The 12,503-nt window shown below is 40.9% G+C and overlaps 1 protein-coding gene across 1 annotated transcript in view; it reads right to left on the bottom strand.

Moving 5' to 3' along the window:
- Window positions 1–11,290, bottom strand: part of LOC118832102 (glutamate receptor ionotropic, NMDA 2A-like) — a 29,501-nt gene extending 18,211 nt beyond the window's left edge. The window contains exon 1 of the mRNA XM_036739542.1: window positions 10,880–11,290. Coding sequence (XP_036595437.1) covers window positions 10,880–11,290 — 411 coding nt within the window. The remainder of the gene's footprint in view (window positions 1–10,879) is intronic.
- Between the last annotated feature and the right edge of the window lie 1,213 nt (window positions 11,291–12,503).

The raw sequence follows: 12,503 nt of genomic DNA, 5'->3' as shown, positions 1-12,503 counted from the left end.
GAAGGATATCTTGATTAAAGCATACAGAAAATTAGCTTAGCTGGGTGTGGTGGCTCTAGAGTATAATCCATGCTGCTAGAGGAGGCTGAGGCTGGTGGGTTGCTTAAGCAGGCATCCTTAGCTGCACTAGGTCTAAGCTGATCAGGTTAAGTCTGGCACCAATGTGGTAAGCCCTGGGAAATGCGGGACCACCAGGCCTAAGGAGGGGTGAGTTGGGTCAGGTCAGAATGGACCAGGTCAAAGTTCCCATGCTGATCAGCAGCAGGTGGGATTGGGCTCAAGAATGGATACAGCAATTCTACCTTGGGTGAAACAGGGAGATTCAGTTGAAGGAAGGAAGGAAGGAAGGAAGGAAGGAAGGAAGGAGACAGAGGGGAGGGAGGAAGAAACCAACATAAAACCAATTCTTTGCCCTTTTCTTTGTGTTCATTTGGGGAAGAGGAATAATAGAGCAGTTCCCACCAAAATCAGGATTTTAAACAAAAATTTTTAAATAAAATTCAGTAAGGAACTACTTATAAATCAGCATTGGGAACATACTACCAAAGTGAAATGCAGAGAAACAAGAGACACTTTAATCAGTAATAATTACTGTTTACATGGTGTGGCTCAAACACCATTTCAAGAACCTCAGCAGTTATTCTAAACATTGTTCTCAGTAGATATGCTTCCAGCTAGAAATAGCTCCATGAGTAAATATGCCAGCTGACCTACATATATATGTATATAAATATACATACACACACACGTGTGTGTGTGTTTGTGTATGTGTGTGCTACTTTTCAAATATTGTCTGCCCTTCAAGATGATGCAAGTCTACTGAGAATTTGAGGTGATGAGTCAGGGATCATAAATTTCCTCCTCTATGCCAAGAAAATTTATACTGGATTACTCACAATGGTGAAAGTGAGGATGTTAGTTTTCAGCCAAATCCCAAAGACTTAAAACACTCAGGGCTTGGTGTCATAGGAAGATCTTGTGGTTTAAAAAAAGAAGAAAGAAATGAACTGAGAATCCTAGAATGCCAGTTTTGAAAGGGACCTTTGAGATTATTTTGTCCAACCTCATAGATGATTTCTTTACAGCATCCCAGCCCAGACAGACATCGAGACATTGCTTGAGTATTTCCAGTGACAAGAATTTAGCATCTAAGATCAATCAACAAGCAATTATTAAGCTCCTCCCATGCTAGGTACTATGATACTGGTATTGAAGATAGAAAAATAAAACTGCTCTTGCCCTCAGGAAGCTTTCATTCTGTCAGGGTGAATATATTCACATATATACAACAAACATAAGGAAACCCATTCCCTTTCAAAAATCTCCAGTTATTTCTAAAAGTTATTTAAATTGACCCCCCAAAAAAATCCTGCTTCTTTATAATTTCTACTTATTTTCCTTAGTTCTGCTCTCCAAAACAGAAAAGTCTAATTAATCTCTCTTCCAAATGATAGCCCTTCAAATATTTGCAGGCATTTTTTGTATCATCTCTATATCTTCTCTAGTCTAGATTTAACCCTTGTAGTCCCCATAAAGTGTCCTCATGTGATACATTATCCAATATTCTGTACTGGAATGTGTGTTTTTCAACATTTCCATTGCCTTTCTCTAGATATATTCCAATTAAAATGAATTATAACTTAACACAATACTGGAGTTGTAGACAAGGGCACTAATGTTTTGGGTTTTTTGGGTTGTTTTGTTCATTTTTGGTTTTGTTATGTTTTGTTTTGTTTTTGCCCCACTACATCACAATATTTACTCAGAGTAATCTTGCAAATATAATTCCCATCCTGTGACTTCATGACTAATTAAAAAAACAAAAACCTAAACAAAAAGATATATGTCTTTGCTTGTTAAATTTATCTTGTGGTTTTGACTCATACTTCCAGTCAATTAAGAACCTTTTCTATCTTGGTTCCACCAAGGAAGAAATTAAATGCATTGTTTAAACCTGCCAAATGTCAAAAGTCTCTCAAATCTGAAACATCGTACTTGAACTCCTTGGTTTTGTAATATTGAGCATCAGGAGATGAAAATTCTAATTTCAAATTTGTCATGGACAATCTGCATGACCATCTTATAGGGCTCAGTTTTCTCATCTGCAAAATGGGTAGGGGGAGTAGGTCTTCATGCTTTACCAACCTACCTTGCAGGCAGGTGTTGTGAAGGCTAAAATGAGATAACATATGGAAAAGAGTTCTAAAAATTGCCCAGCACTTATCTGTCTACCTCCCTTTGCACATCCAACCAGTTACCAAGAGATTGTACCTTCACAATACCTCTTATTTCTATCCCCTTCTCTCTGTTTTCATCGCTACACTTTAGTAAAGGCCCTAATTATTCTACTCCTAGATTTCTATAATACCTAATAGTTTTTCTCCTTCCACTATTCTCAATTTATCTTTCATACCACAACTAAAATAATCCTTATGAATAGATCTAATCATGGCAGCACAGTGGATGGAGCACTGGGCTTGGAATCAGGAAGACTCATCTTCCTCAGTCCAAATCTGGCTCAGAGACTTACTAGCTGTGTGACCCTGGGCAAGTCATTTAACCCTGTTTGCCTAGTTTCCTTGTCTGCAAAATGAACTGGAGATGAAAATGGCAAACCACTCCAGTATATTTGTTAAGAAAATCTCAAAAAGGGGTCATGGAGAGTGGGACACAACTGAAAACAACAGAACAACAAAAGTCATGTTACTCCTCACCTCAATGATCTTCAATGCCTCCCTATTGCCTACTGAATAAAGTTCAAGTTCTTCTGCTAGGCATTTGAGGCACAATTGTACCTTTTCTTTATCTCATATTACTTTCATCCAGGGAAGCTAGGTACCGCAGTGGCTAGAACACTGGGCCAGGAAGACTTAAGTTCAAATTCAGCCTCAGATACTTATTAATTGTGTGACCCTGGGTAAGCCACTTAACCTTGTTTGCCTCAGTTTCCACATCTGTAAAATGAGCTGGAGAAGGAAATGGCAAACCACTCTAGTATCTCTGCCAAGAAAATTCCAAATGGGGTCATGAAGAGTTGGACACAACTTAATAACAAACAACTTGCAATCATGTGCTATATTCTGTCACCATAGATAGAACAACACTAAGCCTGGAATCAGGAAGACTTGAGCCCAAATCCAGCCTCAGACACTTATTAGCTCTGTGACCCTGGGAGAGTCCCAATCGGTTTGCTTCTGTTTCTTCAACTGTAAAATCGGAATAATAATAGCACCTTCCTCACAGAGTTGCTTGTTGCAAGGATCAAATGAGGTAACATTTGTAAAAGGAGATGGATAGACAGTAGAGAGAGAGAGAGAAAGAGAGAGAGAGAGAGAGAGAGAGAGAGTTAGATGGATGGAGAGAGAGAGAGAGATGTGGATGGATGGATGGATAGATGGATGGATGGATGGATGGATGGATGGATGGATGGACGGACGGACGGACGGACAGACAGACAGACAGACAGATAGATAGATAGACGGATGGATGGATGGATGGATGGATGGATGGATGGATGGATGGATGGATGGACGGACAGACAGACAGACAGACAGACAGACAGATAGATAGATAGATAGATAGATAGATAGATAGACAGACCGATGGATAGATAGACAGATAAAAGCACTTAGCACAACCCTTGGTACAGAGAGGCCCTATATAAATGTTTCTTCCCTCCCCTCTCCCCAGACTACCTTCTTTTGTCTAGTGGAATGCCCCTATTCTCTGTTGCCTCAACATGAAATGCATTCTCAGACTTTCATAGCTTTGCTTACATACTGTCCTATAATTGGAATGTCTTTCTCCACCCCTTCTACTCAGCATTTAGCAGATCATACAGTCTTTCAAGGTCAACTCAAAAGGTAATATCCTCCATGAAGCCTTCCTTGATCACCCAGATTGATGAGTTGGGGTTTTCCCCAATGGTTTCACATAATACTTTGTTTTACACCTCTCTAATATAATTATCTGCTAATATTTTATATTTTTGTTACAGTCATTTTTTTATATTTATTATTATGTAGTATGGTGTGAGGAATAGAAAGCTAGCCTCTGAGTCTTGTATGTGACACACACAGGTAAGTTGCTTAATCTCTTAGTGCCCCAGGAAATCCTCTACGTTGAAGAGCACTCACTCTTCATCAGAAGTTCCTCACATTCATGAAAACATAGATGCATTTTTAATTGCCCTGTTTGGCTATAAGCTTGAAGTCAAGGACATGTTTCCTTTTAACATCTAACCCCACAATAGTCAATAAATATCTGATAAATAAATATCTAACAAACCCCACAATAGTCAATAAATATTATAAAGTTAAGGTATCATAGGGAGCTGGACCTGGAATTAGGAAGACCTGAGTTCAAATCCTGCTTCAGACACTAGCTGTGTGAGACTGAGCAGGTCACTTAACCTTTTCCAGCCTCAGTTTCCTCATCTGCAAAATGAGAATAATACCCCCAACCTCCTATGGCTGTTATAAGGATAAAATGAGATAATATTTGTAAAACACTTTGCAAACTTTTAAAGTGCTACATAAATGCTAGTTATTAATTAATTCAAAGCCTAAAAATAATTTTTCCCCTTCAATTCCAATTCAAGCCAATCCCCTCCTTTAACAGCTGCTTTAAAAGATAAAGGAAGAGTACTCTAATTCCTAAGAAACTAAAGTTTTCTGTTTATCCCAAGTAATATATTTGAATCTATGGCTTTGCAGGCTATTTTGTTTTGGGGAAATATTGCAAATTTCAACCAATGAAATCACAATATTATTCTTAGAGTCATGGGATTTTTGAACTAGAAGGAGTTTAGATGCCATCTAGTCCAACTCTCTCATTTTGAATATGAGAAACTGAGCCCCACGGGAATGAAATGACGTGGCTAGAGTCAGAGGGATGATTAGTAGCAGATCCAGGAATAGCACTCAGACCTCCCAAATCTCAAGCCAGGTTTCCTTGCCCTCCCCCCACCCACTAAACCATGGAATCTTTGGTAATAATAGGCATATTAGAGAACCATTTTTATGGAGGTCCACTGATTGTTTTCCTTGTACGATCCTTTTTTTTCCATTACAGAGGCAAAAATCAAGGTGCACTTAAAACAAGCAAAGACCCTCTTGAAAATTCTTTCTTTCTCTCCAAAAGCTTAAAGACACTTAAAGATAGAGGTCTACCCTGCTGGTGGTCCTGACTCCAGCAATAATTCCATTGGTGTGTTTGTGAAAGAGAATGTGTTGTTACAGTGGATAGGAAAATGTATGTAAAGAGTCAGGAGAGAATGGGAAAGAAATTCTGTCTAGGCATCTCCAAAACCAACCAGCCAATTGATGACCAGGGTATAAAGGATCTCCCAGCTCTTGATAAGAATTCCCAGAGTAAGTGATTGATTTAATTGGTGGCTGTTGGCCTGACTGAGGTCACAAGGGAAGGCTATGATGCCATCCTGTCTTCCTCTCAGAAAAGCTTGAAGATAGAGACCTAGCCAGCCAGTGGTCCCTGCTCCAGCAATAACTCTGTTAATGTCTTTCTGGAAGAGAATGCGTTGTTCCAGCTAATAAAAAATGTATGTAAAGTGTCAAATTTTCATATGGGACCATGGAGTGTGTGCTGGGTTTGGAGTCAGGAGGACTTGGATTCAAATCCTGTCTCTGACACTTATTAGCTTTGTGAGCCGCAGCAAGACATTTCATATCTCTCAGACTCAGGAGTCTTATCTGTAAGAAGGGAATGACAATGATAATAAAAATACCTACCTCATACAGTTGTTGTGAGGTTCAAATGAGATACCATATGCAAAACACTTTGAAAACCTTTAAGTATTCAGTAAATGCTACTTATTATTGTCATTATCATTATGTGAGAGGTAGCATAGCTTAGTGGGTTATGAGCTGAGTTCAAGTCCTAAATCTATAAATTACTGGCTATGTGACCCTGGGCAAGTTTCTCATCCTTTTGGTGAATCCAGACAGCTTACTAAGGCTGTTAGTTAGCAACCAGTTGTGAGATAGATGATAGATACATAGGTATACATAGGTATACATACACATATACATATATAGACATATACACATATATAGATATATGCACATATAGATAGATATAGATATAGGTACAGATATAGATATAGGTATAGGTGTAGATATAGGTATAGATATGGGTATAGATATAGGTATAGATATGGATATAGGTATAGGTGTAGATATAGGTATAGATATGGGTATAGATATGGACATAGATATGGATATAGGTGTAGATATAGGTATAGATATAGATATAGGTATAGGTATAGATATAGATACAGATACAGATACAGGTACAGGCACAGGTACAGGTACAGATACAGATACAGATATAGATATAGATATAGATATAGATATAGATATAGATATAGATATAGATATAGATATAGGTATAGGTATAGGTATAGGTATAGGTATAGGTATAGGTATAGGTATAGGTATAGGTATAGGTATAGATATAGGCATATAGATACAGATACAGATACAGATACAGATAGAGATACAGATACAGATACAGATACAGATACAGATACAGATACAGATACAGATACAGATATAGATATAGATATAGATATAATTTCCCCCAATTACATGTTAAAACAATTCTTAACATTTTTTAAGTTTTGAGTTCCAAACTCTATTCTTCCTTCCAACAAATTGCTGATCTGCACTGATGGAGGGAGTTTCAACACCAGGAGTTCACTATACCAATGCAATCATTGATCTAGACCAAAACTAAAAGTGCTATGTAAAGGGCAATTATATTTCTGTCATTATAATCCTAACCATTCTAGCCTGATAGCTCTGGCATGTGGCAAGAACATACTGTTGTTTTCATAGTACCCTAACCCCAACCCTGACTTTAAAATTTACAAAAGATCTCTAGAAATAAAAATTCATAATAATGCCAAAATCTCACTTAGTAAAGAACTAACAATTGTGATTTGTGCTAGGTGGTATAGTGGATAGAGTACCAGGCCTGAAGCCAGGAAAACTCATCATCCTAAATTCAAATCCTGCCTCAGACACTCACTAGCCGTATGATCCTGGTCAAGTCATTTAAACTGTTCATTTCAGTTTCCTCATCTGTAAAATGGGCTGGAGAAGGAACTGGCAAAGCACTCCAGGGTCTTGGCCAAGAAAACCCCAAATGGGGTCATGAAGAGTCAGACACGACTGTACAACAACAAAAATACACTGCTATTTGGTCAGGCTATTTACAGAATACCTACTGCATGTAAGCCTGGTATCTTGATGGCTGGATTTTAAGATCCTCACTTTTCTTCAGAAGCATTTTCCCAAAGTTAGGCTGGCCCTGCCCAGTGGAAAGAGGATTGATTCTGAAACTGGAATCAAGGGACTCCTACTGTTAAGCTTTATTACCTTTGTGAACTTGAGCAAGTCCTTTACTCTCTATGGGCCTCAGTTTCCAGATCTGTAAAGTGAGAGAGTTGGGCTAGATCTGAGGTCTTTCAGCTTCAAATCTTTAGATCCTATGATCCTATAATGTACCTTAGTAGTAAATTCACAGAACAGCCCTTTGAAGATGGTCAATTACATCTCCCCTAGACAGAAGGAAAAATTAAGTACAAATATATTAAATTAGTCAAAATTTATGGAGCAACTACTACCTGCAGAATTCATGGTACTCTGTGACATGTGACATAGTTATAACCAAGACAGACCATTAATGACCCTTAATGGATTTCCTGGCATCTGAACATACACAACCCACTTTGCCCACAGGCTTTGCTCCCTCCCTGAGAGTGGTATTGAGCATGCAGTGAAATGACTGACCCCTACATGTCTTTGTTATGGGCCATTTCACAACCATTATCAAATTAATTAAGGCTCTTCCTGCTGAGACAGGACAACCTAAGCTAAGCTCCAAAAAATTGCTTCTATGACTAGCAACACCCTCTTTGTTCCTAAACTGATTACCAGAAAGATTACCCTTTGATAAAAGCAGCAATTAACAATTTACCAATATCCACCCAAATAGTCTTTTAACCTCATCATCATTACCACCACACGGTAGTGTTCACAAGAGCAAGAATCAGGCTTATCTGAATTTCTTTCTTCCTTATGCCAGTCAACCTGATTGTCCATCCTTTCTCTTTTTCTTCCATGACCTCTCATACTATCTCTTTTTCTGTTATTTAGCCAGGTCTCTAATTCTAGTTACAGCACAACCAACTTACCTCAACTTTTTCTTTGGTTTCCCTTCCCCAACCTCTCTTCCTCCACTAATCCACCAAAGACCTTTTCCCTTTCATTCTATGCCTTGATATTTCACACCAAGCCTTCTCCCCTTTTTGAAATCCAGGTTTTTAATTTTCAACCTCAAAAACTCCACTACAGAAGAACATTTAATTATTGGGATCTCCTCTCTCCCCCAAACACCTTTCCCATACTGGTCTGGACATAGTTGGTGACTAATAAGCATTGGTTGATTGGAATTGTTTGAGTATATGAGCTTTGTTATGTTTTTGGTATTTTTTCCCCTCAAAAGAGCAAGAGACCAGGGGGCACACATGTGGAACATACAGTTAGGTTCCAATTAGTATGAACAATGAATTCCCTGAAGAAGTTGCATATATTGTATTCTCACATTATTTGAAGTAGTCACATGTATTTGTCTTCTCACATTATTTGAAGTTATAAACATGCAAAATACAGTCAATGGTTACAATCCAATGGAAATATAAAATGCAAATTCAAAGAATATGACAACTTCATGGTATTTGTTATTTCCACTAATCAGGACCTAACTGCATATATGTCCATTTTAACCATTAATTAAGTTATCTTCTGCTCTTATAAACCAGTACATTTTGACATAGCTACTTTAGAAGTGAAAATAATTATTCTAGACATAATTCTGGGCTTTACCAGATAAGCCTAGCCTAAGGTGAAGATAGCTTTTCTCAGTATAGAAAGATCTAAATTTGGGACATGGTGTATAACTTAGACAGTCACTATTCTTTTATTCTGTCAGCAACCAAAGAAGTGAGTTTATAAATGATATATTTTATAAAATTGGTTTTGTAGCCAACTTCCCAATGTTCCATCTTCACAGACAGCATATGGAATTTGAGTATTCCTCTATCTTCTAAGTGAAAGAATTGGTACTTTTCAAGTCATTTAGATGAAAATGTAGTAAAAAAAAAAAAGTTAATATCCATAAGACCTCCTTCATGTTTAGACAATCCTAGGTTTCTTCCTACTTGGAACTACTTCATGAAAGTCGTCAAATGCTCACCACCTGTTTTCTACCCCTACTTTTTTTTGTCATCTCAATACCTCCTAAATATTCTCGTCTCCCCATCATTCCACCAAGCTCAACCATACCTCAGTCCTTTCAAGGTCAACTGTCAAACATTTCCATCCTCTTGGACTGCAATCATTTACTTTACTAACCCTCTCTCAGTCTTCTCCTGAATATCTCCCCAGTGGAGGCTTTTGTTAATTCTATTCTGTTTCTCTTAGATTTCCATTATCTTTCTATAGACATTGTCTGGGATTGTCTTCTTTCTACGTTCTTTCAAGGAAGATCGCATCTGCTGTTTTCAACAAAGATATGCATTGCTGCGCCTCTATGTCCTACACTTCAGAAAAGGGTAGAACAAAATTGGAGGCCCCATAAGTCATGAAGACAATACTCAAATGTCCTCTGGAGGTAGCCCACCCCGTATTATAAACAAATATTTAATAGGTTATTGTGCAGTGCATTAAAAAACAGTACTCTGGTGGCCTAGAAGAATTAATATAGTCCCCAGAGGTATTGTAGGCAGTTGCTGAGGCAAAGAGAGAGTATGGCTTGATGTCTATGAAAGTGCCTCTTTCAAAAGAAAAGTACTATTTAAATCTCAAAGGGTTATTTTATTACATCTCTTCCTATCTAAGGAAGGAAAAGATCACTGTTGGTAACAATTAATCTTTCATTGTCCTGTCTCATGTTCCACAAGTTCTCTGATCCCAATGGAGCGGTACATGAATTCGGGTATCTCAGGTACTTCATTCTTCTAATTTCTGTCGCTCATTCTGATGCTCTGTCCTTTTTTCCCCTAGGACCTCTCAGATCAGTTTCCTTCCTCTGTCTGCATTAAGCGAGTCCCCAACCTTGGTTATACCATAATCATTTTGCTCCAGCATTCCCTCGGCTCTTCCTTCATCCTCCTTTCCCTCACCAGTCCACCACAAAGCTTTTTCTTTACAAATAGATACCTTGACATTTCACATCAATCCTGCCCCTCTTTCGCCAGTCCAATGGGTTCTTCATCTTCAACCTCAGATTTTATTGTGGACGTTACATTCTTTCAGCACCTAGTAGTCAGTTTGGGGACTACAGTATGCATTTTCCATACACACTGCATACAAAAGTCACCCCAATCTTTAGTTTTTCAGAAAATACCCTCTCCCTAATTTCCAGTCCCAATGCTTTCAATTCAGATCTCTCCTCAAGAGTTACCTTTCTAGTGAAACTGTAGTAAGACAAATATTCCCACCAACTTCTTGAAAGGAAAAAAAAAGTTATGGGGGGGGGTGCCTGGGGGATGAAATCAAAGTCAACTCTTGTGCCCTTTCCCTGTCCCCTGAGAGGGAGAAACTGGAGGACAGACCTAGCTGGTTTGACCCATGTGCAGCCATCAATATCCCGTGGTAGAGTTACCCAATGTCCACTCACCCTGAGAGATAAATGAGAGACAACACTTGTCTTTATCTCATCCTGAGCCTCTCCAGCTATATCCCCAGAGTTCTCCACCCACTCTTCCTCCCCTTATCGAACTCCTCAGGTGTGGGGAGCCATCCCACCCCATGGAGTCCTCTTTATTATCCCCGGTCCTCTCACCCCCTATTACCTTATCAGCCATGATCATGGAGGCACCACCATGTATCCCCAGGATAGGGATGAAGGTCTGGGAGGAGATAAAATCCAAAATCTGTGCGATGGCTTCCTGGTCCGTGTCATCCCCAAACACTAGCCCATGGATTCGGGCTCCAGACATGAGGTCGCAGACATGGGTGATGAGACTCTTGGGGTCTGTAAGGTTGACCAGCATGGCCACCACATTCACGTCGAGCGCTAGCTCACCTGCCAGCTCCCGGCCCCACAGGCTACGGATGTCCCGCTCTGTCACATCGTGGCTCCGGCCCAGAAGCACCGCGATGTTCAACGCCGGGGGACCCTTCTCCGCGCGAGCTCGTGCCGGGCTCCGCCACACCAGCAGAGCCGGCAGCACCAGCAACGCCCAGTAGCCCAGTCTGCCCATGGTCGCCAGCTACGATCCCTGCAGGAGAGGGCGCACGCAGAGTGAGGACCCCCAGCTCAAGGAAAGCTACATGCCCAGACTGCCACAAACTTTGCTCTCCACAAACCAGGGCAGGACAAGATCCTGTCGTTCCCCTACCCAGAAGGGAGATCTCTGGGAATAAAACTCAGCTTCAAAGCTCAATCTGGTCCTACTTGTAGAGTGAACTATCCCTTCCCCAACACACACACACACACACACACACACACACACACACACACACTTTGCACTCTTCGTCTGGGATGAGGGCACGCCTTGCTTTGCTGTAGGGGAGAGTAAGCTATAGACTCTTCTCCCACCACCACACCACCCCTTCGATGCAGCGCATACGAGACCCGCGTGAGAAGCAGCTACTGGAGCAAAGATTCCCCTCCCTCTGCAAGAGAGGAGACAAGTCCCCAGTGAACGAGGTGTGAAAGAGCAAGGAGCTGTCCAGAATTAGAAGAATGCCTTGATAAGAGACCTTGGAACCTGCTGGACCAATATCCCTCAGGGACTCCGCGATAGAGCAGAGCTTATTCCTCTCCAAAAGCCTTCTCTGGTCCCTGTCTGTTCTGGAGGCGTTGATGGGCAGAGAGAACAATTGCAGGGCAGCATGGCAAGGGGTGGAGGGGAGGAAGAGGAGAGAGGAAGCTTACACCAGGTTTGATCCTACTGCAAAGTCTTCTTACCATACATGGGTGCGGGTCGGTCCATGGGGCAGATGCTAAGATACGTGGGGAAGCAATCGATCCCAGCCATATTCGCTCAGATTCACACACACACTCAGAGCCATGCAATTTGGCGCACAGCCGCATTCACCTGTATGCATCCGCATACACGTCCCATGCTGACAGGTGATCGGGCACCACAAACAAACATAGCTCCCCCCAAGCACACAGCTCACTATTCAGGTGCACACACAAGTTCTACACGTAAATGTAGTGCACATAGGGGCTCGCGCGTGCATGCACACGGGGAAACACGTGTACACACACGTGTGTGCACACGCCCATGAACACGCACACACCCATGCGTACACAGCCACGCGTCCCCTCACCAGGGCTGCGGAGCCCTGTGAAGTTCATCTTTAACTCTATACAGTCTCTTGCTTCTGGCGAGTCTCTGCGTCCCCACGCGGAGGATAGGCGCAGAGAGCAAGGCAGCAGCGCCCCCTGGCGGCCACTTATCCCTC

Source organism: Trichosurus vulpecula, chromosome 9, assembly GCF_011100635.1.
Source record: "Trichosurus vulpecula isolate mTriVul1 chromosome 9, mTriVul1.pri, whole genome shotgun sequence".
Classification (NCBI taxonomy): Eukaryota; Metazoa; Chordata; class Mammalia; order Diprotodontia; family Phalangeridae; genus Trichosurus; species Trichosurus vulpecula.
Note: the sequence above shows the minus strand (reverse complement) of the source record. Positions and strands in the feature narration are given on the sequence as shown.